The 27,853-nt window shown below is 35.4% G+C and overlaps 3 protein-coding genes across 14 annotated transcripts in view; 1 reads left to right on the forward strand and 2 right to left on the reverse strand.

Annotated features, from left to right (window-relative positions):
• Positions 1-878: 878 nt before the first annotated feature.
• spt4 (Transcription elongation factor subunit spt4) lies at positions 879-3,558 on the reverse strand. The gene is made up of 4 exons (XM_043426981.1): positions 3,378-3,558; positions 1,391-1,497; positions 1,247-1,302; positions 879-1,124 (listed from the first exon to the last, which is right to left on the reverse strand). Exons 1-4 carry the CDS (start codon positions 3,438-3,440, stop codon positions 1,012-1,014), a joined length of 339 nt encoding a protein of 112 aa, XP_043282916.1. The 5' UTR covers positions 3,441-3,558; the 3' UTR covers positions 879-1,011.
• Positions 3,559-3,681: 123 nt separating this feature from the next.
• Positions 3,682-6,709, forward strand: LOC122415110 (ribosome biogenesis protein WDR12 homolog). 5 transcript variants are annotated; one of them, XM_043426977.1, is made up of 9 exons: positions 3,682-3,888; positions 3,992-4,077; positions 4,155-4,365; positions 4,757-5,073; positions 5,294-5,364; positions 5,458-5,704; positions 6,073-6,205; positions 6,287-6,447; positions 6,516-6,709. In XM_043426977.1, the coding sequence occupies exons 1-8, from the start codon at positions 3,821-3,823 to the stop codon at positions 6,423-6,425; spliced, it is 1,272 nt and encodes a 423-aa protein (XP_043282912.1). In that variant the 5' UTR covers positions 3,682-3,820; the 3' UTR covers positions 6,426-6,447; positions 6,516-6,709. The 5 variants fall into 5 exon arrangements, with proteins under 5 accessions (XP_043282912.1, XP_043282913.1, XP_043282911.1 ...); XM_043426978.1 differs by having other exon boundaries at positions 6,521-6,709; XM_043426976.1 differs by having other exon boundaries at positions 6,287-6,437.
• Positions 6,653-27,853, reverse strand: part of LOC122415109 (protein alan shepard) — a 60,885-nt gene continuing 39,684 nt past the window's right edge. For 5 of the 8 annotated variants that reach the window (XM_043426971.1, XM_043426967.1, XM_043426973.1 and 2 more), the window contains exons 6-11: positions 27,494-27,651; positions 17,696-17,849; positions 17,370-17,564; positions 16,947-17,039; positions 15,148-15,296; positions 6,653-14,950 (exon numbers count right to left, since the gene is read on the reverse strand). In XM_043426971.1, coding sequence (XP_043282906.1) covers positions 14,920-14,950; positions 15,148-15,296; positions 16,947-17,039; positions 17,370-17,564; positions 17,696-17,849; positions 27,494-27,651 — 780 coding nt within the window. In that variant the 3' untranslated portion in view covers positions 6,653-14,919. Of the gene's footprint in view, positions 14,951-15,128; positions 15,297-16,946; positions 17,040-17,369; positions 17,565-17,695; positions 17,850-27,493; positions 27,652-27,853 lie in introns of all 8 variants that reach the window. The other 3 variants (XM_043426974.1, XM_043426972.1, XM_043426970.1) reach the window with 2 other exon arrangements.

Here is a 27,853-nt window from a genome sequence, read left to right on the forward strand (position 1 = left end):
TTGCGAAAAAGTCGTTATTTTCGGGATTTTCGATAACGATATTTCTGAAGCTTCCACTAATTTCCTTTGTCTTTTTCTCTTTGCCGCGCCACTCAATTTCTTTTCTCCGCGTTAAAATCCCTGTTTTTATGTTGGCGAGTTTACAAAAATTAGGCGTTGAACCTTTCAGAATCTATAACTACGAAATCTTTACTTGTCTCAAATAATTTACTGAGTTAGTTTTCTAAAACTACCAGGAATCTTTCCGATCTTTATCGCGATGCGTGGTTCCTATTATCGGACCGGCATGCTCGTACACAAACGTAAGCAAAAAAAAAATACTCGCTCAATAGAAAACACTTTTTTTTTATAGAGAATCTGAAATAAGTTACCACAATAAAATAATCGCATACTTTCTCACCACTCATGTGAATTGTGAAATCACCGTTTCATCCGAGGAATAACGTCCCAAATCCCAAGTGATAAAAAGTTGAGCACGTAAAAAAAAAACTAACTTTGTGACTCAAAGACTCCACGTAAATCGTCCATAGAATGTACATATACAATCTAGAATTCAGAATACGGCATAAGCCAAAAGGCAGTCAGTAAAATTAGCTGACTGTCTGTACTATTCTTGTTCAGAGGTTTAATCAAAGATCACCCTACGATTATTATAGAATAGAGTGAACATTCTGGCGTTTCACTTTGGCTACATTGTATGAACAGTGCAGCCAGTAACCTTAGTAAATTCAGTGCGGTTTTTCAATAAAGAACTTAGTTTAGTGAAAAAGATGAATAGGTGAACTTAGTGGAGCTTTCATCATTTTTTAAAACATATAGGTATGATCATCGTGATCTTTTAGTAAAAGATAATATAGTTTAAATAACATGTGCCGAAATTTAGGATACTTTTTTATTGCAGTATTTTAAAACATTGATCAGTTCTATCAGGGCCCTCTTCAAAAAAATATTTTTAAATTAAAAAATCAGAAAATAATTCAAATAAAGACCGCATTCGTTGCATTGGCATAGTTACGCCACTGCTCTTGGCCTATATACGATTCCTCTACTCTTCATTTCTCTAATCACACCTGCTGGTAATCGTCCTGATACAGATATGGCGTAGACCCCCTTACAAAAACGATCTAGAAAGGAGAAGTAAAATAAATTTTGAATTTTCGCCGTCATATTAATATTTTTGTTTTTTATCTGTTAATTCTGAAATCTAATAAAAGTTATTAACATAATAGAGAAGTCTGGAACTTACTTATCCTTTGCCACTTACACACCCAACTGTCCTCTGGACTCATCACTGCGATCATGCTATGTTTGGAATTAAAAAATCGTTAATGAGTCAATATAATATTTTGCAACTCTCGAGATTCGGTAGAGATTTGTTTTTTCTAATTACCCGTCAAAATTTGAACTGGTACAGTCAAACACGTTATCCTTGTTGTTTTTCATTCGTAAAAACTCGTCACAATTGTCGCAGCCGTCAAATTCAAATTGATCAAAAGTCTGTAAATAGGAAAATACAACTGAATTACTAATTTTCACAACGTTTTTACCAATGAGACATTCCACGCCGTTTCACCTAAGGCCTTGACCCCGATCATTTTTAATTTTCCTCATTTTTTTTATAAAAATAGTACCCCATGAAAGGAATATCCACTATATTATAATTTCAAAATTAGTTATAATTAATATAATATAAAATAGTTATAATTTTCAAAAAAATGTGGGTTTTGGAAGTTTATAAAACCTTTAAACTCTGATACTTCCTGAACTCGCGAAAAAAACCCCAAAAAATACGGCTGCCACACGGAATGACCCTCTTAATATATATTTACTATTACATTTTGGATCTATTCGAGCATAATTAAAAATATTAATTTTATTAAAATCATTCATCGGATTTATAATAATGAAATTCCTGTAATAAAATTATTAATTCGAAAAAACATACAAGGAAAAATAAGCACACGATGACAGTAGTCTTAAAAGTTGTAGAATGGATCACTTTATTTTAGAGAATTTTTTGGAAAAAATAAAAAATGGCGTTCACCTTAAAAAAAATGTTTTGTACTTTAGAAGCAAAAAAACGTTGACTTGTATATTAAAATTTTTTTTCATATTTTTAAGTGAAAGTGCTCTTCAAAACAAAAAATATGATGTGGTGATATTTGTTGATATCTCAATTAGTTCAGGAATTATCAGGGTTTAAAGGTTTTCAAAACTTCCAAAACCCACATTTTTTCGAAAATTATAACGCTCGACAGAGATGAAATAAAGGTCTAAAAATTGGTGTGGATACGCCTTTCATTAGGATACTATTTTATAAAAAAAATATGAGAAAAATTAAAAATGGTCAGGGTCAAGGCTTAGATGAAATGGCGTGGAATGCCTCCAAACACAAGTCATTATACTATGACAAACCTATCCTGAATAAGATTTCTCTACATTTTCACACGTTATGTTGGAATAATATTTGTTACAATTTTGGAAAATTTATTCTGTGGGTTGTCATGCGATCAATTGTGGAATTTGAGAAGATTTTATTTTTACAGCTCCAAAATATTTGTTGCTAAAAATAAAAATTTTTAAGTTTATGGAGACGACTGAATGCTTTGCGATTATTTCCATGACCTCTGCTCAACATCATACAAGGCGTGACCATAAGTTTTGTAATCTAAGGTTGTAAGCTGGTATGAATAACATTCAAACTATTGTTTTCCCAATATGGAAAAATCTTTAGAAACATACTAACCAAATTTTGGATATTTCGTAACTAGCCGATAACGACAATAATTAGTATATAAAAAAGTGTTCTCTATAATTATAGATTGAAAAAGGGTCAAAGTTACTTGTGATGCCACACGTTCAAACATACAAAATACTTGACGCTACCATAAGGGTTAAGATTTTTTTTCAAAATGTTTCAATTAAAGGAGAATATAAAGCTGAGTTAACAAAAAAAATTATTTTAATAATTCAGTTACAGGTATGTAGGCTTAAACGATATAAGCAATATTGCGTATCAGAAATGGAGAAGAATATTATTTTTTGAATCTCTAAACTCTGTTCAAGATCATTTTCAGAGATGGCCAGACGCATTCCCAAACATTTAAATATCTCATTAAACTATAATGATGAAAATGATTTGTATATTCCATTTCGAACTCTCATACATTATTCAGCAGAGTTGAATTTCTAATATAGAAGATAGTTACTTTAAAGAAACAAAATTGCATGCGAAAAAAAATTCATTAAAGGATTAAAAACAATAATACAATTCCAAGAGCTTTGATTGAATTTAACGTCAAGGAATCGGTGGGATATTTTTGATCCTAAATATGCTTAAAAACTTCATTAAGTATTATTTTCATCTTTTCAGTTACCTTTATCAGTGAACACACCAAACACGCACGTAAGCTACGCAAATCTTTGGGAACGGTTTCCATTTTTAGTATACTTTTTGTTAGTTTTTCAAATTCGGTTTTTTCGGAATTTTCAACAGCTGTAAAAACGAATAACGCAGAGTTTTTCGGGTCTTGAAAATTTTAAGGTTATGTTTCTAAAGGTACGTACATATATATTATTTATATACATACTCACGCTCAGTTGGTAAAGTAAACCTGTATATATAGTTTCGTGATTTCGTTGCAGTATGATGTATATATATAATATATATAGTGTATGGTATTTCTGTTTGTATCATCGCCTCTCTCTATGAGGTTATGAGGCGGAAGTCGCCGGCCTCGTGTGTGCAGCACTACTGTGCTTAATTTCGTATTTTATTTGTATTGTAAAGATATTTCTAATTCTTACAATAATTAGTAATATGGCAGGGAAAAGTGCGGATAGCGATGCATCGCAAATTCAAATACGTTTTACTACGAAACAACAACAGTGAGTATATTTTTATTCATAAAAAATTATGGTCTTTAGGTTATTTGAATCTGCTTTTGTTAAAAAAAGTACATACTTTTCTGTTGATTTTCAAATCTCTCAGTTATGCGGTACCAGATTTTCCTCTCTCCGTACCGGCTGCGATTATCTCTACGGAACTTAACTCACTCGTAAACGAATTGCTAAAAGGTAATTTGATTCTATAGATATATCAAATATATTCTCTCTTTCATTGCTTTTTAATGTATTGCATTGATTCATTTCAGAGTCGAAAGGCATTTCACAAGGAACGCAATTTGATTTTCTTGTGTGTAGAGAATTTCTGAGGACCTCTCTGCTAGAACACATCAACGAACGAGAACTGTCGACCGAAGAAGTTGTTGACGTTGAATATTTTGAAATATATCCACCGCCTGAACCACAAGATTGTCTTATACACGATGATTGGGTTTCCGCTGTTGCAGTTTGTGAAAAATGGTATATCAAGTAATGCGGTAGCGGCTTGACGCCAAGTATTGAAAGAAAAGCTAGTGCGTGTAAAATAAAGCCAGCATAATCGCTAAATGCATTTTTTTTGTATTACAATAATTATCAATCAATTTGATTAATAGGTATTTGTCAAATTTTAAACAAAAATATTAACATTGCAGAGGTAGAATGAAAATTTCTGAATGAAAAAACACAAAAATGTTGAATACAAGAATTAAAGTATTTGTTTTTGCCTCTACTGCGGTACGAGATTTCATAGCGATCGAAAGCCCTGTCCTACAGGATTGGGACAAGATATTTTTTAGTCTGTAAATCTAAATTTAGTTGATCCATTTTGTCATTCTCAATCCATTCTTTGGTGGATTAAACTCCAATGCAGGATTCTTACGGGTTGTTACGACAATACTTTACATCTCTGGACGGCAAGGGGGAAGCATCATCTTACAATACCTGGTCACGCTTCGCCTGTAAAAGCAGTTGCATGGATATCAATGGACCTTGAGATTGGGAGATTTGTCAGTGCGTCTCAGGATCAAACGGCTATCATATGGAATTGGAACATAGCCAACAATTCGGTTGATCATGTACATATTTGTAGAGGACATTCGCAGAGCTTGGAGGCTGTCAGTGTGAGTTACGACGGTTCAACAATGGCCACTGGCTCTTGGGATACCATGATCAAAATTTGGTCAACGCGTGAGTTGAATTATTAGTTATGATTAATCTGTATCTTGTGCTTCCGCTACGTTTTTAATGAATGAAAAGAAAAAATAAAAACGCCAGAAACAGTCATAAAAAATGAAGGCAGAATTAGAAAGATTGATAAACATGTTCGAGCGAATAAAAAAAGGAATAATGAACAGTAAAAAATATTTTAATCCAAATATGATGGAATTTCTGCGATTATTTATTCCAGTGACTTATGACGAAAACGACGATGGTGAATCAGCATCGAAAAGATCGAAATCGGAGTACGGAAAAACACGAGTGAGCTTGAGTCTTGTTGAATAATCTGGGATTATGATTGAATTGTTGTTTCGGCTTTGAACCCTATCAAATGTCGTGCCCTTCTTTCTTCAGACTCCAAAGAGAACAATGAAGGGCCATAAGGAAGCGATAAGTGGCGTGGCGTGGTCGGACACTGCCGAAATTATAACATCTTCGTGGGATCACACTCTGAAAATCTGGGATTCCGAATTGGGTGGGATGAAGCACGAAATAGCCGGAAACAAGAGTTTCTTCGATCTTGATTATTCGCGGTTGTCACGCACAATTGTGACTGGTTCCGCGGACCGTCACATCAGACTATATGATCCAAGATCCACAGGTATGAGAAATATGTTTTCAATGAAAACACATATAATCGCATTGCATCACAGAAGAATTTCGTTCTTGGTATAGACCGGTGTATATTCATCAACGAGACGATATATTGAACATAAGTTTCAAAAATGATTACTCCCATTTTCTAGTTAGTTTCCAGTTCTATTTTCGAAACATAAAACGACTCTTGAACTGCGTAATTCAACAAAATGCCATGCCATTTTTATTCTCACAACCAAATTTTATTTTATCTCTTGATTGTTCAATCAAGAAATAAAACAAATTATTGATAAACAAGTCCGTTAATACTGAAGAACGCGGATTTAAGGAGAAGATTTATTTTCCTTAAAAATCTGTTTTACATCCTTTCAGAGGGTTCCGTCGTTAAAGCGACGTTTACCTCCCACACCCAGTGGGTACAAACGGTGCGATGGTCAACGACCAACGAGTATCTTTTTATGTCCGGAGCTTACGACAACGGTGTCAAGCTTTGGGACACGCGAAGGTAGATATTCTCCTAAAATAATCGAATTTATCTCAACGATAGCCGAGAATAAAATGACAATTTTTTACTTGTTTATTACAGTCCAAAAGCTCCCCTGTACGACCTTACCGGTCACGAGGATAAAGTACTCTGTAGCAATTGGTCAAATCCCAAGCTCATGGTTTCCGGTGGAGCCGACAACACCGTCAGAATATTCAAGACGAAGCACGCGTTACCTTGAAATTATATTCTCGTTAGATACTGTAATTTTTAAATATTTTTAAAATAATATATAAGCTCTGATCACGAGTCTCGGCAATTATTTTTCCAGCACAGATCCGATCGATTTCGAAAACCTTTTTTCTTCTGCTCTGTCGACACGAAAGAAGAAGAAGAAGAAGAAGAAGAAGAGGAAGAACAAAAAAATTACCATGGAAAATACGATGAAACGCGTTAAACACAAAGATGTCCCCAAAAACAGATCTTTTATTTGATTGAAAAATAAAGGATGATAATAATTAGGAATTTGATTATTTCATTATTCAATTGTACGGAACCATAGTCGTAAGTAACTCTTGAGACTCTGTATCTTTTCTTATCTAATGTTTTTTTTTTCTTTTTACTCTTGATGCATGCTCCGGTACAAAAAGCTCGAATCGCAATACGTACAGAGCTGTTGCACTCGCAGTGTGCAAGTTTTACATTAACAGTGATATTTTCGTCTCACGCACTCTTGTTTTCTCTCTCTCTCTCTCTCTCTCTCGCTCTCATGTTATTACATTCGGGCCTGACGCGTTCGAGTTTTTTTTTCATCGTTCGAGTCTCGTTAGGCGGAGTAGCAATGAATTTTTGACCAGCATTCGAGTCGTCCATCCCAAGAATAGTATCGCGCCCAAGTCCACTATTATTCCCTTAGTGTATATTCAACTTATAAACGCTTGTGTGTTTTCTATTTCTTTCGCATGTGCCTGTTTTTTCTTTTAAAGATCCTATCTAAAAAATTTCTTCGAAACTGGCCAGCGCGCGAGCGCGCCTTTAAAAAATCTCATCTCAAACAAGGAAATTTATATTTTGTAATAAAGAACACCGTTTTCTTCCCATTTTTGTTTTATTCTTTCATTTATTAAATTACTTTTATTTTATTTTTCAAACAATTGGAAAATAAACTAAGGGCACTTTTTTTAGTGGCTTATGCCCTGTTTTTATTCGAGTTTCATGAAAAATCTAATTCTGACCATTGTTTTGTTTTTTTTTTTTTAACTCTGTCATATGCAGCTTCTGTCTTTCTGTTTTTTTTCCTTTTTTTTTTAAATTTTTTATCGTCTCTTTCTACAATCGTCCATGTCGTCTGTTTACTATTCTTTTTTCCGTTGTCTCACTTTTTCTTAGATATTTTCGTTAGAGCACCTATCGACCGTTGAGAATTCTTAGCTTAACTACACAATAATCGTCTTATTCTCTAAACTCATTTTTTGTTCTCTACTACAGTCGTGTCTTTTCTTTTTTTTCATTCTCATATTTAAAACTAGCCTATGTCTAGAAGAACATCGGGCGTATTCCGTCGTCTCGTCAAATGCGTTTGTTTTCGTCTGATTTAGTCCATGCCGCACGTGTAAAACTATCGTCTTTAAAATTATTTTCTCTTTCTTCGTCTTGTCGCAGCAGTTAGGTGTATTATTTATCAAATTAATATTTCCCGCCAACGCGCCCATCATTGGCCAAAAGTTGCAATGCTGCGTTGCAAGATAGCGTGACGCTGAAATTGATTAGAGTGTGAAAAAAAGAAAGAAAAAACGGAAGAAAGCGAAAGGGTGTGGGTTTCAGGAGACTAATGGTGAAAAATAAAAATAAAAAACCATCGAGATTATCGATCCGTTCTCGTGTGTTTTTTTTTCCTTTTTTGCTAATTGATTAAATCTAATGCTCTCGCTCTCTTCTTTCTTTCGCTGCACGTTCTCTTCATTTCTCAGTCACGCGGATGCAGGCATACTTTTTTCTTCAACAAAGTAAAACAATGACATAAAGAACCTTGTCGATCGCAAGGGCTGTACAAGTCGGAGTTTTGCCGACGGCGAATTTCAGTTATTCCGTACTCTTTCATCCTCTCCTTCGATTTTTCCCATTTTTTCCCTCCGCCCTCATTATTCCGTGACTTTCCACGAGAAATATTCGGTAGAAACAAATGTAGGAGTTCGCCGCCTTCTTAAGCCGATAATTCATCATAATCAATTATCATTACTATCGTTATTACATCAGCCATTTTTTTCTCTCACACCCACTCACTCGCTCCTTTCCGCCTCTTACTATTTATAACTGCGCTCGCTTAAAAGTTTATACTTAAAACCACCCTACGTTTATTTCCTTATTTTTCTTAATGCATCTTATTTTTTTTCTTTTCTTCAACTCCATCATCATCTTCTTCTCCTTTCCTTAATCACTTAGCTTATCATCAAAGAAAAAAAATACTACGAGTTTATTCTACGGACTTATTATGTCTGTTCGACATCTGTAAACTACAAAAATGTGTGGCTACGGTTTCTAAATTTCTCACGAATTATTTCGAAATTATGTTTCACCATACAGCTTCGAAAAAAAAAGTTTTTCTCATCCCTTTCTGCCACACATACACACACACACACGCACGCGCGCGCGCGCATTTGCTCCATGTTTCCAGCTCCGTTAAGCTTGCGCGGCTTTCATTCTTTTCTTTTTTTTTTATGGTTTAGCATTTTTTTCCGTCTCTATTATTTCAAATTTTAAAATCATGAAAAGGGCTGTTCCACTTCTCCGAAATAGCGAGAGCTTTTATTTTCTTCGTTCTTCAGTGTACACTTTTTCAAATCAACATCCGGGTGCATTTTTCAGATAGCGTGGGTGCGTGCGTGCGTGTGTGTTTTTGCCCGACCAGCCCAAGCACACCCGACCCGCGGTGCGCAACAAGCAAACTTTACTTAGCTATTGTTTTTTTTTTTTTTTTTTTTTTCATTACATCATATTATTAGCACGTGATAATGTATTCTTTGCCGATCAATTTATTTCCCTGTACACGTACCTAAATGCACGATCGAACGTTTCAAGTCCGTTTCCGAATTGTTTTCTTTTTTCCTCTTATACACACACGCACGGAAGCACACACGCACGCATGGACGCACACACTCATACATACGCATGATCTTTCGTGCGAGTATTGAAAATTGTTGGGAAAAACGCGGAATTTTCATAATAATCGAAATGACATCTGGCACACCGGAAACGTGTTATTTTAAAAATACGTGATTTTTATTTAATTACTGTTAGATTTGTTTTATTTTCTTTACAAACCGAATGTCATTTATTCACGTGTACAATATAGAAAATCTTCAATTACGAATAGCCAGTCAGTCTTGACGGGTTCGAGGTGCGTAGACTGTACGGGGGTTTTTTGTTTTTTGTTTTTTTTTTGAATGATTCTTTTCTTTACACCCCGTTCGTGGCTTCAGCGTGGTTGGGATGAGCAAGGATTTCATGAGATTTTCATGTTTTTATTGTTGTTTCTGGTTTGTCGAAGAGGCAGTCATATTCTAATTAACGCGCCTAATGTCTATCTACTTAAATTTAATCTTAGATCTAAAATCTTAAATTTTTTTTCTTTTTCTTGCCTCGGCTTCATTCTCTCTTTTTTGTTAGACTGCTAAGTCGAGCGTACTCGCTAAATCCTTAATCTTAAGTTCAACTCTACCTAGCTACGCAAATGTTTGTCCAACATTGTTTTTTTTCTCACATTTTCTCGTATGCTCATGTAACTCGCTTCTTCTCTTTTCCATCATTCTATTAATTACTCCAATATTTTTCATTTTTCCATTCTTTCGCGTGCAGTCTTCTCGTTCCTCAGCTTCTATACCTCATCATTTTTTCACAACTCCACACCACTGTACAATAATTTATATAACCGCGCCGTTTCTTTGTCGTTCAACGCGCTTGGTCTTCTCCCCTCCACCCCCCCCCCCCCCCTCCTCCCACTTCCCTTATTTTTTCGATTTTTTTTGGTTCTCGTTATATATGATTTCCCTTCAACTCTGTGTCTTTGACTTTTGGATGATTTCTGAACGGCTCGACAATTTGCGCTTGATTGCCGCCACGTCTGTTTGGTCGTCACGGTAATAGTACTTTTTTTTTTCTTTCTTTGAACTTAGTACATGTCTACTTGGTAAAATCTGAAAAATTCACTATCAATCACATGTGATTTGTTCTTTTTTTACACTCTTCCTTCCTTCCCTCCCTCGCTCCCTCCCTCCCTCCTCCTCTTCATTTGTAGATCTGTTTAGTTCCCGTTTGTGAATGCTCGTGGGAATAAATGTTTGCGAAAGAATTTGCCATTTTGGTGACTCTCCATCAAATTTATCACCAAAGGTATGTATAAAGCACGGACATTCGCTCTTCGGCTCGAGTTATAATATTCGGTCTCTTAAAAAATAGTTCGTCCCACCGTTCTCCTTATTTTTCTTCTTTTCCCTCTTCCTCCCTCGTACGTAGTTTCTTTGTCTCGTTAACTTCGTTCCTACCACAAGATTTGACTTTAGTTCTCACTTTTTAATTTTCCCCTCTTTCTCGAGTCGCATCAAGTTGTGATGTACCAAAATAAACTAAATATATTATTTACTTCAAGTTTCAACAGTGTAAAAATCTTTCATACTTCAGATGACGCTTTCAATAATAGTAATTGTTAATTATAATAATACAGTATATTATTATTGTAATATTATAATAATAGCTACAAGTCGCCGTTATTCCATCTTTTTTGTTTGTTTTCGTTCTAAATCTACCTAACTACCTGTCCATCGTACACGCTCGCGTCGACCGAGCTCCTCCTTTTCATTTTTTTTTATTTCTCTTACGCTTAGTTTCTCGTTATTTAACGGAGCTCGAGTTTATTTGGTAGAAAGCTATTGTTTTTTTTTCCCATTTTTTTTCCATAATCTCACAATCACTCTGAAGAAATCATTTCACCTTGCTCCATATCTCTCTTGCCTCTCTCTCTCTCTCTCTCTCTTTCTCTCTACTCTTTCTTTCAAATCAGGGCTACGCAGTTTTACGGAATTGGAATACGTATGCGGAGGAGGATGGAAGAGACGGTGACGTTTTCACGTGTCGCCTTGGTCCTTTTTCTTGTTATTCCGACGATTTGCGAACCGGGGAGGAGAGGGAAGGGGGATTTTTGACTAAAATGTCATATCGCGTGACAGGATCTCGATTATCTCGAACGATTTCGATGAACGCTTTTTTTTCATATATAAATATACTAATTTATACTTATTATAGCGTTATCAAATTCTCTTTCTTACTCGTTCTGTTTGTATTTGTCGTAGAAATTCGATTTGTGTCGTTCTATGTCTTTAATAAACAATTTCGTGACTATGAATCATTTCGCTGTTTCTTTCTTTTTTTTTTATGCCCTCGTATTTTGGGTGATAAATTTGCCTGTCCTGTAGAGAATAGCGACTGTAATCGTTTAAAAAATTCATTTGAATATTAGTTTTTTACGCTTTCTGGCTTCTCAGGCTCCTGCGTCGCATTGCGCTCCGGAATACAAAATACGTCCCAAATTTCGCTGGAAACGCAGGGGGGAGGGGGACAATGAAGAAAAATAAAAAATGTATATATAAAAAGAGGGAGAAACCTAGTTTTAACAAATAATAACGATCTATTTGTTGAACCGATTGGAAACTATTATCACGTCTTATAAAAGCCCATTATTGGCAACTACACATACAAAATCTATCAAAATTCGGTTTGTATGCAATGACGTAACCGAATTTTACAAAACTGTGTTTGATACAAATGGCTAAAAAGAGAACTCTTTTCAATTCTCATCCTTCTCCTTCTTTTTCTTCCTACTTTTTATTTTTTTTTTCAAATACCTTTTTGCAACTGCAAGATAAAAATTTGGCTCAAGTTACACACAACTCACACGCCGACATCGAAATATTTTCCTCCTCTCCTTCTTCTTTTCTCCCTCATCTCCCAGCACATTTCGATGTCAGGCGGAGCTGTCGGAAAAGGCACAATTCTAAAGAAAATATTTGTATTCACTGTACAATTTAAACTGATACTTCGATTTGCATTTGTAGTGATAACTCTACTCATAAATATATAATTAATGTTCTAGAGAGTACACTACATTTTCTTCTTCTCCACTTGTTTTTTTTTTCTCGTGAAACTTGGCATTATGTCTTATTATCCTCTCTCTGTACTCTAGCCTGTTCTTCTGGTTAACCAATGTGCCTTTTCCCTTTTTTATTTTCTTATTTTATTCATTTTTTTTTTTCAGTTGCATTTCCCGCACCAAGTATTATTCGATTTGCATTTCGTCCAATATGTAACTCGTGGAAAGTTAACCCTCATGCGGAATAAAATCTTTTATTCCGGGTTGTTTTTTTTCTATTTTTGTATCATAAAATACAGTTTTTTCTGCGACCCTATGTTCTATCTTCTTCACTCGTTTTTACTCTTTCCTTCCTCACTCATTCTCTCTCTCTCTCTCTCTCGCTCATTATCCGGTCAATAATTTTTTTGTTTATTTTCTCTACGTTAATGTTCGCAAAAAGTTCACGATCATCGCATTGTCAGTTATATTTGGATGAAAAAAAATAAATAAATACAAAATAACATTGCGTATCAGTTCCTAATTTTAGGAATGTCTGAAATAGAGAAAATCATCGATAACGACGTGAGCTAAAATTCAAGACTTTCTTTCTCCTTTTTTGCCATTTCGTTTCGGCTATAAAGAAACATTTATATTTATCCATCTCGTTGTAACTATTTCTTGACGTTAAACTCTATTGTCCTTCAACAAGAATGATGTTTTCGAGGAGCCAAACGAAGACGATTTCAATGTATTCTTTAACTTGCGAAGCAACTCGATTCCCCAGGCGATGATAACGTACGAGAATTAGCAAAATGAAAAAACAAAAAAAGAGCCAATTGTTCGTATTGATCAGCCATAGGGATAGAAGATTCTCGCTCTTGTTTGATAATGCATTATGTACAGAACAGAGGGGATGGTGTGTGGTTGTCATTATGAGAGAAAAAGGACGAAAGATCAAAATGTGAATGTGGAAGAGGCAAGCAAGAGAGACACGGAGGAAGATGAGAGAGGGAAGCGTAGCGGTCACCGAATGTCGGTGTATTCACGACTTTCGTCCGAGTCGTGGGAGCGCCCATATACGTGTAATAATTTTCGTTGGAGCTTAAAACAAAATATACGTGTACGGGTAGTGCATGAAAAAAAAATCCATCTTCGCGGACCCAAGCGTTGAAGCGAATATATTTTTTATCTCACCTAAAGAATCAGTGCCTCTTCGAGGAGAATGCAGTTTTCTGCAGAAAAGTGTAATTGAGTTGTATTGTTTACTCGCGTTCGTTTTTGATTTACACAAAAAAACATCGCTTTTCTTCTTCTTCTTCTTCTTCTTTTCTTCTTTTTCTTCTTCTTCTTTTTCTTCTTCTTCTTCACACTTTCATAATAAGTTTCATAATTTTTTTTCACTTTTAATCTGCTCTTTCTGGTAAAATATTTATTCACACTTTCAAGCGTTCCGATTTAACGCTTCCGTCTCTTAGTCGCATCGTCTTAGTAAGTGTAATACCTAAATTTATCTTGGAAGCATATCGTCATTAGTTCCCGCGAGGCCGGGCCTTACGAATGTCGTCAAAATCTTCCCTCTCAGTTTCTCAGCCCCCAGTATCTTTGAACAAAAATTTCAAGCCTTATTTGACATTGATCGTACTTCCATTTATTCAATTTTGTTTTACGTCTCTCTACGAATTTGCGGACGTCCATGATGTCCTCGTACTCTCTCGCGAGCCCGTTTTTCTTCTCCTCTCTTTTTCTCCCTAAAAAAACTCTCGTAATTTACGTTGAAGGTCGTTCTCTACTCGTTGTAAAATATTCAACTAATTTCACCCTATCTTCTCTTGAAGGATAAAATGTATAAAAGATGGCTGGCAAGTCAATAATTTCACGTTATTCCTCGTTTCTTTCCTGATTTTCTTCTCCTTTCTTTTAATGTTTGTCCTTCTTTTTGTATTTCATAACCCCCCCCATTCACGCGTTCCACCTCTTCATCTCGTTGATCCATTATTGATTTTCTCTTCATATTTTTCTGGTTTTCACATGTCTTATAAACCGGCGAGGAAGAATTAAGAGTATAGATCAGTCGACTAACCTCACTTGGAATTTTCGAAATTGAAATTCTCTGACACAGTTTGACCGATTAAAAAAGGCTCTGTCAGCTTACGCAGAACGATGGCAAAAATCGACTGACAGAGCCTTTTTTTTAATCGGTCAAAGCGTGCCAGAGAATTTCGATTTCGAAATTTGCAGCTATCTCTCTCGTACTCATGGTTGCGATGTACCGACTGATCCATCCTCTTAAAAACTTCTGTTGTTTTATTTCTAGTCGCTCTCTCTCTCTCTCTCTTTCTCTCTCTCTCTCTCTCTCTTTCTCTCTAACGGAAACACACACACGCACACATGCACACGGACACGCACACACACGCACACGCATTCAATTGTTAGCTCGTTGATTCGCACTTTCCATCATTTCTTTTGTTTTACAATTTTTTCTTTTTTTTTTTTATATTCTATAATCTTTTCACTTTTTCTCGCCTTTCACTCTTTTTCCTTCTCTCGCTGACTCCACTGCTCTATTTCGTCGATGGACAAATATTCCTTCGTTACGACGGGCACGCCTTCTCTAACTTATGTAACCTTCGGCATAGTCGTACCTGCAAAATATCAAATTTGTTCTCACTTTAGTCGAATGATGATAGTCAATATTTTCCAACAAATGAGTTATTTTAATATTGTTTTTCTCCTTAAAAATTGTCCACTATTTTGGAGCTCGAAAATTGGCAAAGATCCGAGCCCGGATCGTTAACTAAGAAACACTATGCTCAATCTAACCTATAGAACTGTGGCCTACTTGGGCTGCTGTGCCTGGTACTGTTGATAGGTGTCGTCCGGCGATGCTGCGTTACTCGTTTGCTCCGAATCTCCGAGTGGCAGAGTGTGAATTATTCCTGGCGCTGGATACGTCGTGTAAGGATACGGATGAGGGCTCGCCGCAATGTACTGGACAATCAAATTAATCAAAATGGTCAATGCTCTCATCGGGTTTCGCACATTTGCTAAATTGAACATTGAATGGCTGGAATGACTTTCTCTCGAATCGTTAGTCCAAAAAAAAATAAAAAATACGTCAAATTATAGTATTTTCTGAAGTACTATAATTATTTAATTATTAAAGAAACAAATTTTGAAAATTTTCGAAAACAATTGGAAACGCTATCGTTCCTGTAAAGATTCTCTGGCAGCAACTCGTCATAACATAAATGTACTTGTTTTAGAGTCGCTGCCGCGACTCTAGATTTTCGTGATTCATTTTCTAAAGGATGTACATGCGCGTCGTACTAGTCAGTTGACAGTCTTATTTATGTAGCACAATATTAATAGAAAGGCGTTATCTTAATTTTTTAATCGTAAATAATGTTTCAGTTGAGATCATTGCAGAAAATATTTCATTCCGAGTCTTTCACATAATTTGATAGTATTTACATTGCGAAAAGGCAACACGGTTGACAACTTTGAACGTAGTCAGTTGACGGATTAGATCAGTCAACACAGTGATATGTAAGGGAAATTGGGATAATTCCGACCGCCTAAGGTAAATTGACTGATCACCAAATATATGTTGAAATTAAAAAATAAATTTTCGATGTATTATACTCTTTGATATCTTGTTTACGATGTTCGATATAAATTTTAACAAATAGATAAAAAAATTGCTTGATCTTCTGAAAGAAACATCTCTCCGTAAATTCCGATTTATCTCGAACCTCTGGGATAATTCCGCATGGCCCTTGGGGTAAATCTAGATTGCATTAAGAATTGTTATCGCAAACATATCTCCGACTAAAACTTTCACTTGTGCAATTTTGCGAGGCCACATTTCACACTCGATTCACATCATCCAGTCTTCGAATGGTAGATCTTCATATTTTTCAAAACAAAAATCACTTTTTTATTTGTTTTCACATCGTTCACTGCCTATAATTTACGTACTCAATATGTTTACTTGGTGTTTTCTTTCATATATATTTAGGAGATCTGAAATTTGAAAAAAATCAACCGAAATGAGGTAAAAAAGCAGAGGGTCCGGAATTACCCCAAACTGCGAAGTTTATATATATGACAAGTGACGTATGAGCCTGAAAAATTTCAAGATTCTGTAACCATTTGTCATCTTCAACTCAATATTTCTAGTTCAGATGGCCGTTGACCCCCCTTTTTTTAATGTACCGTTAGACTCCCCACGATTCAATTCATATAAGTAATGGTTTAATCTTTGACTTTTTTTTTGAATTTAGAAATATATCAAATTTTGAGTTGAAGTTGGTTGAAAGGGCCAGTAAGTCATCGTGGCCATAAGTGACATGTTAATTTCTATACTTTTCGATTGTTAATGTTTCAACCAAACAGTCCCTTAAAGGGTCTTGAAATTTCGCAGGCATAGAAAAAAAATCTTGGATTGTAAGATATAAAAAAATTAGAGTGCTATATAAAAACAGCCCTCGCGCTTGTATATCCTTAATTAAATGAATATATTTATAAACATATTTTCATCACTGAAAATTATAATTTTTATGATAAAAGACTCTTCTGTGTGTCTCAATAATGTAAAGCTTTATTACGGGTTTAAATAATTTTTTCTGTTATACTTACGGAACCAGTGCCAAGATGTAGAGTAGACATTTGAGTGGTGATTTGAGGAATCATACTGTACTGTGCATTGCTTGGATCAGCCGTTGGCATCATCTGAGTGGTACATAAAACAGAAAACGAAAAAGTATTCCATGCAGATATCGGATTCATTCGATCAATTGATTTGTTTATAGGCTCAATGTATTTCAGGTTTGATATCAGGAATGTTTTTCTACTCTATTGCTATTATTCGCGTCTCAATGAACTTTTCGTAATAGTTATTTCGGTGTGCGTCATCCGAAAATTTTAGTTTATATAGATTTTTGTGCAAGACTCGTCAGTTTGAACCAGAAAAAAAATGTCAACGTGTGTCGTACGTGTTCGCAGTTAGTTGTGTGAATGGGAAGAAAAAAATTCAGAATGTTGGTTTATTAAAAAACTTACGTCAACCTGTTGCATGTGCGGCGGCCCAGTCTGCACGAGATACGGGGTGACCCAGGGTGCTCCTGGTACGCTGTAGCCCGGAACTGCTTGACCATAATGACGACTATACTGAGCGATCGTCGCAGTGGGTAGCATATGAGCGGTCGGTACGCCGTTTTGGCCTGCGCCACTTGGATCATAATTCAATGTCATGTTCTGAAACGACAAAGTCATCTGTTAATTTTATGCTTTTCTAATCCTCGCAAACTGGTTCATTCACTTGTATCGGAAGAAAAAATACTGGAAACTTGGAGGAGGGGAGAATAAAAAAAAGCGATTGGGCTCACATCGCCGGTTTCTCTCCATATTGTACTCTTGTAAAGTGACTTTTTCTTGTTTCCACCGTCGGCAAATTTCACTAGTAAAGCGTCCTTAGCTCCCTGCAACGCTTTGCCGTTGAACATCTGGATAATTTGTTCGCACTTCTCTTTAGATTCCATTCTGCAATCATAAAATAGAAGAGATTGAATCGATCATTGTTGATTATTAATTAGGCTGTGGCTACTCGTCCGGATATTTCGTACACTAAAAGCATGTCCGGACGAATAAGCAACCCTCAATCGTCCGGGTAAAGCGGGAAATCATTGGATAAAGCGTGTCCGGACGAATATTATTCGTCCGGCTACCCGAACGACTAGCCACTGCGTATTAATTATATACACGCAAGTGAATACAAATTGGTTTACATTTTTAACATTTTTTTTCCATAATCCGACTATATTTATTGCCTTATTCACCAAAATAATTGACTTTCCTAAGTTTCGTTCCAAATAGGCGCGACTTTTCTCATACTCGCACCAATCATGCCTTGTCGTCTTGTCCGAATAGATCAATAAAAGGTAACGGCAGTTTCTCGATCCTCCACGGATTTTCAAATTCTCCTTCATTTTAAAACTCGTTTACAACCACAGTTGGCCGCATGACTCTATCCCCAGAAGCTCCTGCGCCCAGCGTCATAACACAATTATGTCTCTCTGTGCGATCCGTGACAGTCTCATTTAAATACGTAACAAAAATTATAAGTTTGCGTGAGGTGAATCCTCATAGTCAGACTTCTGGAAAAATTGTGGAGCCTAGAAGAAATACGGTCGGGCTTACGCAATCGGCGTTCGAGAGTTCGAGGTCTCATAAACGGTCGAAATTGCCTCAACGATCAAGATCGCATCGTTGTTCGAAAGGGCAAGCGTCACATTCAAGGTATGGCAAATCATATTACAGGAGTCGATCGAGGTTCTGAACCTATGAGCCTGACGAAAAAAATGGCGACCGTTAGTCGAAAAGGATCCATCAAAAAAAGGTTAGATAAAGAGGGCGGTGAGCGTAATCCGCGAGATGCGTCACGTCCTAGTCTCCAAGCAGACGTGCCGGTAAAACAGGGACAGGTCAATCAAGGGTCGTCACTAATGGTGCTAGATGAATAAACATTGAGAGTAATGGGAGATGATCCGTCGAAATTCGATTATCTCGGTCCAGATATTCGTTTAGCAGTGGCAGAACGTTGGATGAAAGTTTTACAAGATGGCTCCCTAAAAGACAAAAATCGCGAGCTTCAAGATAAATATAAATACCCAACGGTAGGCAATGGCTCATTGATCAGAGAGCCAAAATTTAACCTCAAAATTAAGTTGACTCTATCACATCTGGCAATGAAGGAAGATGCGTATCAGTTCGTGGTACAAAACCAACTTGGTGCGGACATAAACGCTATTGGAGCAGCACTAACACAAGTCCTAAAAGCTGAATGAAGTACAGGTAGGGAAGCAGATTCGTCCAAATTTATTGAACGTTTGCGACATTAGATTTAAAGGACTCGTATTGTTTTATTTCAATCGAAAAATCTAATAGAAAGTATCTCAGATTTGTTTTAAAAAATTCGCTATTGCGTCTCTTTCGGTCTGTGCACAGCACCATACGTGTTTACAAAAATCAAGAAGTCAATTGTACAAAAAATTAAGATCAAAGGGACTTGTATCAGTTTTTTTATTTAAATGAACTGTTATTTGAAAAGTCAGATAACTTGAGCCTTCAAAAGAAGTATGATTTCTCGGTTTGCTTTTTGATTCAAAAAATTTTTTCATCTAATTGACACAGGAAAAAAGAAATCAGATTGGTGTCACCAAGAAAGAGGAGAGATTTGACGGTGATGCGAAACCCGCGATCTATGGATTTTTGCGTCTTATATAAGTTCGCGCGACAATAAAGAAGCAGACAAAGAATTGAGCTCAACAAAAAGAAACCGAATGGGAATAAGCTTGTTGGGCATCCGATAAAGTAGAGTCAACTTTCGGAAAATTCGCGTCAAATGTAAAAAATTCGGTTGAGATCCAGAAGCTTGGGTGGTAGACGCATTCATCATACCATTGACAAAGCTATATTTTTATACTTTCCCACCATTTTCTGTCATCGTAAAAACCACCAGAAAAATAATTTCTGAAAAGGCAAACGTCGATGGTGCCATTTTGGCTAACACAGTCGTGGTACTCCCCCCCCCCCCCCTGATTCAAAAACTACTCGTAGCCGAGCCATTTTTTTTTCATCTGGAAAAGAATTTGTTCAGACAATGTCATTCCTCATGAACCTCACTCTTTCGGGTTGTCGAGAAATTATCGGGCAAGTGTTTGCGTCGAAAGGAGTTTCGATACCAGTGTGATGGCTGTTGAAGTCGATAAAGCCTTTGCTTTATCTTTATTTCTTTTTATTTATTTGTATTTATTTATATTTAAGTTATGTTTATTTCTTTTCTTTTTCTTTTGACGTTAGATGGCGCCAAGTTCCTTCTCTCTTTCTTTCTTGTATTGGGGCTGTACCTACACTCCTCTCTGGATTGGGGGCCTCAAATTCGAGCCATTAATAAAAAATGTCAGAATCCAATTAAAATTCTAAGCTGTCTAGGGAATACGTGGTGGGGATCTGATCCCATACTGCTCATAGGATTGTATAAAGCTTTAATTTCAGCTCGAATTGAATATGGAGCTTTTCTTTTTCACAATTTGAAAAACCAGCAAAGTCTGACTTTAGATAGAATACAATTTAAAGCATTGCGAATAGCTATGGGATATAAAAATTCAACGTCATTCTGGTGGAAGCTAACGAATCACCACTTAAACTGAGGTTTGAATATTTGTGTAGAAATTATTTTACGAGAGTATGCTCCAACAGTGAACACAAACTGCTACCGATATTAGAAGATTTGAACGACTACTTAGGAAGTCCGGTGAGAATCACAAGCGGTGTAATATCAAGTATTATTAAAATATTTCGAGAACAGGAGCCTATAACATATTACATAACTAGTATAATTCCCTATTTTTCAAACCAGAAGTCTCATTTACAGAGGGTAGACGAATTCAAGAATCTGATAAACGCAATGAGGTGTTTAATAAAGTTTTTGAAGAGTAGATCAGGAAATCAATCTCTTTCTTTACAGATGGCTCTAAAATGAAAAATAGAGAGTTTGTAGGTTTCGCGACAGTAAGGAAAAATGACAATCGGGCCTTTATGTTCAGTTGCAAAATATGCATCAATATTCACAGCAGAAGCAATGGCCTTAATAGAGAAACTTAAAATTATAGAAGAGACGTCGTATGATAAGTTTACAATTTTCTACGACTCAAAAAGCGTGTTAGAATCTATAAATGTATTTCCCAGTTGATTTTTCCAATTAAAGATTCTGTTAAAACGATACAGGCCACTGGAAAAAGCGTTCAATTTTTTGAATTCCTGCACATAGAAGGATTGAATTCAATGGAATCGTGGATGAAAAAGCTAAAGACAGTATCAATTCTGGTCGTGATTCACAAATATCAATTCCTGGTGTAGACTGGAAAGCATTGGAAGAAGAAGAAAAAAGACGAATTTCATGACTGGTGTTGAAAAAGTGCACTGGAGAAAGGAAAACGATACTTTGAATTAGGTTACGAACAACGTAAGCAACCATGGTTTGCGGATTTCAAGATTAACAGAAGAACAATTTCATCGATTAAGAGACGAAGAAGTGGTCATACGTCTTTAAATGCGAGCCTGAAAAAATTGAACATTGTTATCTCAGACTTGTGTGAGTGTGGAAAAGCGAGTGAAACTGCCAACCATATCTTTTGGCAATGTGATCTCTTTGCGGCAAACCGAGCAATACTTGAGCAACAACTTCGAGAAGCCGGAGAATTCCCGCCATATCACATCGAACCAATCATATTTCATTTGAAACGAAGCACAGCGGTGCCAAAAACAAGGTTCCTGAATTCTATCACCTGACTCATATAAAAAAGCAACCATATAAATGTAAAAAAAAAAAAAAATGCGTTATAAGCGACCGATTGCGGATAAAGTGTAAATAGATTAAACAGTGTAAAAGACTGCATGGGATAATCGTCCCGAAGTCACTATTTTTTTGTTATATTTTTTTTTCATAAAAAAAAAATCTTGTAAAAAACCTCTAGTTCTTAAGAAAATGGCGAATAGACATGTTTGTGTATTAAGAGAGATTTAATAAAAAGCCTTTTATTAAACAAAACGGAATCGATCCAATTAATTTAACAATAGCATCGTTATCAGAGGGAACCGTTAATCAATACCAAAAACGATTGAAGCTTTGGTGGGAATTTTGGAAAAAGAAGAGAGTCGATCCGTTTTATTCCGAAGTTTAAGCCGGAAGTATTCTCGAGTTTTTAATAGACTATTTAAAAAAGTAACAACTTATGGTATGTTGAATTCGTATCGGTCGGCACTAGCATTAATAGTTTTCGGCGGTATAGGGCAACAGCCAGTTATCAAAAGTTTTTTTCGAGGTGTTGCTCACTTACGACCACAAGCAGCAAAATACAACGAAATTTGGGATTCTGATCTAATTTTAAATTGCATATAGACGCTTTGGCCACACGACAAAATGTCGTTGAATGGGCTAACAAACAAAATCTAATTATGTTATTAGCATTAGTTACTGCGCAAAGAGAACAAACTCTGTTAAAGATTAGATTAATAAGCTGTATTGGAAAAGCGAAAAGTGAAATTAAGGTTAAAATAATAGATCGGATATTAACATCGGATCTCGGAAAAAATCAGTCCTTGTTGTGTTTCCCTTCTTCAAAAAACAGCCAAAATTTAGTATAGAATTGGTCTTAGATCACTATATCAAACGTTCCGCAACGGTACGGCCTAGTAATGAAGATTGCTTATTAATAACGTACAAAAAACCTCATCGTGTAACAACACAAGCAATAAGGAGGCGGATAAAAAGTGCGATGACCAAAAGTGGTATTATTGATACGAACACTTTCGGTTCACAAAGTATAAGATATGCGGTTCGTGAAGACATAAATATTGAAACTAGTGTGGAAAGCTGTGGGCTGGACAGAAAAATCGAGTATATTTGCGCTTTTTTACAACCAACCGTTGATAAAAAATACATAGATAGCAAAGTCTATTATTAAATAAGCAATAAGTCTGAGTTATAATTAATGATGTTATTATTGCCAACCTGTAAGCTTATTGTTGTACATGTTAAAGGATTCCAAATACAAATTGCATTTAATTTTGAACAAATAACTTTTGATCTAGAGGACAAGACGATGATGCATAATTAAACGATATCAAACGATCTTACTACAAGTGAAGTTCGATCCTAAATATGCTGGACGTCTTGTCCGAATAGATAAAAAAAAAATCCCTTGTTTCTCCCAACCCTGTTGATCTATTAAAAATGAAATTTGTCGGTTTTCAAATGTAATGGTGTTATGCCGCCAGGTGCAGGGGCTTCTGGGAATAGAATCATGGCTAATTGTGATTGTGAGTTTTAAAAGAAAAGAGAATTTGAAAATCTGTGAATGATCGAGTAACTGACGTTACTACTTATTGATTTTTTCGGAGAAGACGATGAAGCATATCAAGAGACACGGTAGCGGCTCGACGCCAAGTATTAAAAAAAAAAACGAGAGCGTAAAATGTAATCTCACAAAAAACTAAAATATGTTATAAACATAATGAAATTTAATATTTGTCGGGAGAAGCCTCTAATCAAATCATTGAGTAAGAACTAGAGACATTTCCTGACAAATATTAAATTCCATTATGTTTATAACATATTTTAGTTTTTTGTGAGATTAAATTTTTCTTATTATCACCTTTATTCTTTGTACAATCATTCAACTTTGGCAATTATATTAAAAAGTGTATTTTTGTATATAAATGACTTGCCTACCATCGATAAATATGAACCATAGGAATCGAATCTCGAGGGAGTAGTACTTAACAATTAAATGGTTTCTTGTCTTATATTTCATTTATTTTATTTCAGTCTTTTTAAAGTTTACTACTATTTTCTTAACAAAAGTTGTTTGAAGATAAATCATTTTCTGGAAACGCATATCTTTTTTACAATGTTGTTTTTTTTTCTAAAATTAATTTTTTTCTCGACTTTATTTTTTTTTTCAATACGCTATACGATTTTTCAGTCGGGAATTTTTTAAATGTTTTTTCAAAACATTTTGTTTAAAGTTATTTTAGAAATATTTCGTATAAAGTTTTTTTTCAATGTTTTTTTAAACATTTTTATTACTTCATACTTTTCAAAGTCCCCATTATTTCTTATTCAATGTTTCTTTTTCTAAAATTAATTTTTTTTTCGACTTCATTTTATTTTCAATACACGCTATACGATTTTTCAGTCAGGAGTTTTTAAAATATTTTATTATTTCATACTTTTCAACGTCCCCATTTTTGAAACATTTTGTTTAAAGTTTACTTCTATTTTTAAAACATCTTGTTCAAAATTTACTTCTATTTTCTTAAGCAAAGTAATTCGAAGATAAAGTATTTTCTGGAAACATATCCTTTTTACATCGTTGTTTTTTTTTCTAAGATTTATTTTATTTACTGATAAAAAAATGGTAAAATGAAAAATGAATTAAAAAATGTATTCATTTTGTTTCCAGTATTTTTTTTTTATTTCCGATCTAGCTCCATTTTTTTATTATTTCATAATAATCCTCTCTTAGTTGTTTGACGTTTTTTTGTATTGGAAAACGATAAGGTCTCAACCACGTCTCAACTCGACAGCGGCCAAGTGGCCAAGTGTTTAAACTTTATATAATATATAGATATTCTCCACCGTTGTACGATCGCGAATGATATATCCATGGATATATCTGTATATAGTGCAGAGTTTACACACTTGGCCACTTGGCCGCCACTGTTGAGTTGGGACGACCCTACCTTGAAAAAGCTCGGAGTGAAACTAGCAACATACAATGGAGTGAAGTACTCGATGATCGAAATATGGTCATATCGTGTTATGTTCAAACGATGTGTGACGTTAAAGTTTTTAAAGTTAAGGTAATTCCTGTACTATATGCTAGTCAAATAAGTGCTAAATTTTCAAAACGCTTTTAGACCAAGTTTAACGTACCGATTAAATGTATTGTTAGTGGATTTGTATTACAGCATATCTTATTAAGATGTAAAAATATTAAAAACGCTAGTTTTGCAAAACCATCAGCTGATTAATGCAAATTTCCACGCTGACACATTTTCACTGGTATTTTTCAAAGAATGATCTGCATTTTTTGATCGATTTTATTGCAACAAGTCTCATTTTGTTCGTCAACTGGTCCTCTATGAATCCACCATGTAGTTGTTTTGTTAACTTGATCCTTTCACTGTTGCAGCTAATTGTTCATTAAGTGAAAAAACTTTTTCATTCATAATTTCTGAAGGAATGAGTTTAAAGGAAAATCTACGTGGTGAATTCGTAGAGGATCAGTTGAGGAACAAAATGAGACTTGGTGCAATAAAATTGGTTAAAAAATACAGATGATTCTTTGAAAAATACCTGTGAAAATGTGTCATCATGGAAATTTGCATCTATCAGTTGATAGTTTTGCAAAACTGTCATTTTAAATATTTTTTCACGTTAATAAAATATGCTTGAACACATATCTACTAACAATAAGTTTAATCGGTACGTTGAACTTTGTCTAAAAGCGTTTTGAAAATTTAGCACTCATTTGACTAGCATGCAGTACAGGAGTTACCTTAAATAAAAAAAAAAGTTCGCGATGAATCTTGACATACTACAAATAAGAACACCGTCCGGCATATATAGAAAGTTATATCAAAAATTGGTCAAGACAACTATCACCGTTTTCGAGAAAACTGGCGACAAAGGATTATCCTTCCACCCACTGATCGCAGTGAAACGCATAAATCCCGTCTCTTTGGCCCTGCAGGCAGTCGACAGTTGAAAAGAAAAGCCAGCGCTATCCCTGCCGTACTCTTATATACGTGAATATGTCGATTTATGACGTCATAACGTTTTTCAAACCGTTCTTACGGACAAACCATTGTAGTTAAAAATCTGAATTTTTCTATCACTTATGGAAGATTCTGAAAGAACTGTTTGTTAATGCCTGCAAATTTCATATATAAAGATGAAAAACCACTGAAACCCGTAAGAAAACGTGTTAATTTGGAGAATCTATTTTAATTTTTTTTCTCACAAACAAAATATTCTCGAGCCTTAAAATTTTAATGATATTTTTTTTATTATTCAGTACTGTATTCACATATCGAAATTTCTTTGTTCATTCGATTACCAGATGAACTTTCTTAAAGCAATGACAGTCTCGGAAGTGCGATATAAGATTGAAGAACAAAAAATATAATCGTATTTAAATAAAAATTCGAATATATACAGCTGGTTCCGATGAGTTTCGCTGGTGTTAAAACCCTCGGGCACGATTTTTCTTTGCCCATTTTGAACTTTTGGAATATACGACTGTGATACGTTGACGTCACATACCATACACATGTCGCAATATTTAAATTTTTCTAATCGATTCAAATTCCTTTCATAAAAGAAGAGTTGTCACGAAATCTCGACGTGTGAGTTATTTTTGAAGCTGCTATAGACGTACTTTGATTGGTTGTCAATATTGTGCTCGGAGTTCGTTCATGTGCGTATTTCGGATCGTAGAAAAAAGGAGGAAACAATTGCAACACATTCGATCGCGATCGTGTCAGATAAATTTATTTAGCGACATAAGAGTGAAGTGATGGAGTAATATAGTAAGAATGATCTTACGCAATTACTATTCGACCGTAGGTACCGTGATTTTTGCAATGAACTATTCGAAACAATAGTCCTGAATAATATTTTTATTTAAAAAGTGTTAAAACAATGAAAGACAAGCGCGCGCTTGCGCGCGCCGTGACCCTAGTTAAAGTAGAACAAAAAACTGTGAACCGTGAGAAAAGCCGTTTTCTTACACCTTGGTCGAAAGTACGTATTTCCGGCACCGATTTTAAAGCCGAAAGTCTAACATTTGTGCACTGTCAAAACAGTGTATTCCGGAACGTTTAACGTGATTATTTTTTTGACGTTTGAATCGATATTAGGCTATTTCTAGTCGTTCAGAAACCGTAAGAATGAGGTTATGTTTGTTATTCATCGGGAAATATGTTATGGAAATGTTATATTATTTTTAAGCACTGTGATCAAAACGACACTATACTGCTATAAATCCGGACGAATAACATCCGCGTTTATTCTTCCATATGAAATTAATGCGAAGGTAAAAAATAATGTAACCGGGCTGATGAAATGAATATAGTCGTCCGGAATAATGATCTATTTTTAGGTTCATAGGAAAGCAAATATTCATTTAAATTATCGACATGAGAAAAGTACATACAATAAAAATTATCAATATATAATTCGAACGAATAGGAATGTCAAATATACGGTAACCGGACGACTAGACGGTGTGTTTCTTTAAACTATAATTATATTTGCTGATCTTATGGATTTGATGCTTGTTCCCGACCAGCAGCACTTGCTTCAGTCGTACACCAAATGTCGGGGTAGGCATCAAAACATCTTTTCACCACACATGCACCGAAAGTTCAACTTTCCGAAATCGGAAGGTTGCATTTTCGGTGAATGTGCGGTGAAAAATAGTATACGCTCAATGGGAGTGCAATTAGACCATATCTCAAACCGCGACAATTCTGCCCGCGGTTTGAAGTAGTCTACTTTCCTTCCCTAGGTGTGTTATATACTATTTTCTATACGAATACATATGTTGAAAATTTACCTGGCAAATCCAACACCTTTACTCTGTCCCATTGTATCACGGAGTATTCGCGTCGAGACCACCTGGCCGTGCTGAGCGAGAAGACCCTCGACGTCGTTTTCCTTGAAGTTTACAGGCAAGTTTGCGATGTATAAGTTGGTCGGATCCTGCTCCTGTTGCTGAGGGAACGAGCAAGAATACTATGCGATCACATTGTTATTTTTGTCTCACTAAAATATGTATATATTTATTTATATGGAGTAGAGATATCTGATTTGAATTTTTCTTGGTGTTTGGTGTTTTGCTTTCCACGTGATTCAAGCGCGGTGCTCTTTCGTTTTGTGATTATTTTCAATTCAATGAAATCGTTTTTTAGCAATT

This window comes from Venturia canescens, chromosome 8, assembly GCF_019457755.1.
Source record: "Venturia canescens isolate UGA chromosome 8, ASM1945775v1, whole genome shotgun sequence".
Taxonomy (NCBI): Eukaryota; Metazoa; Arthropoda; class Insecta; order Hymenoptera; family Ichneumonidae; genus Venturia; species Venturia canescens.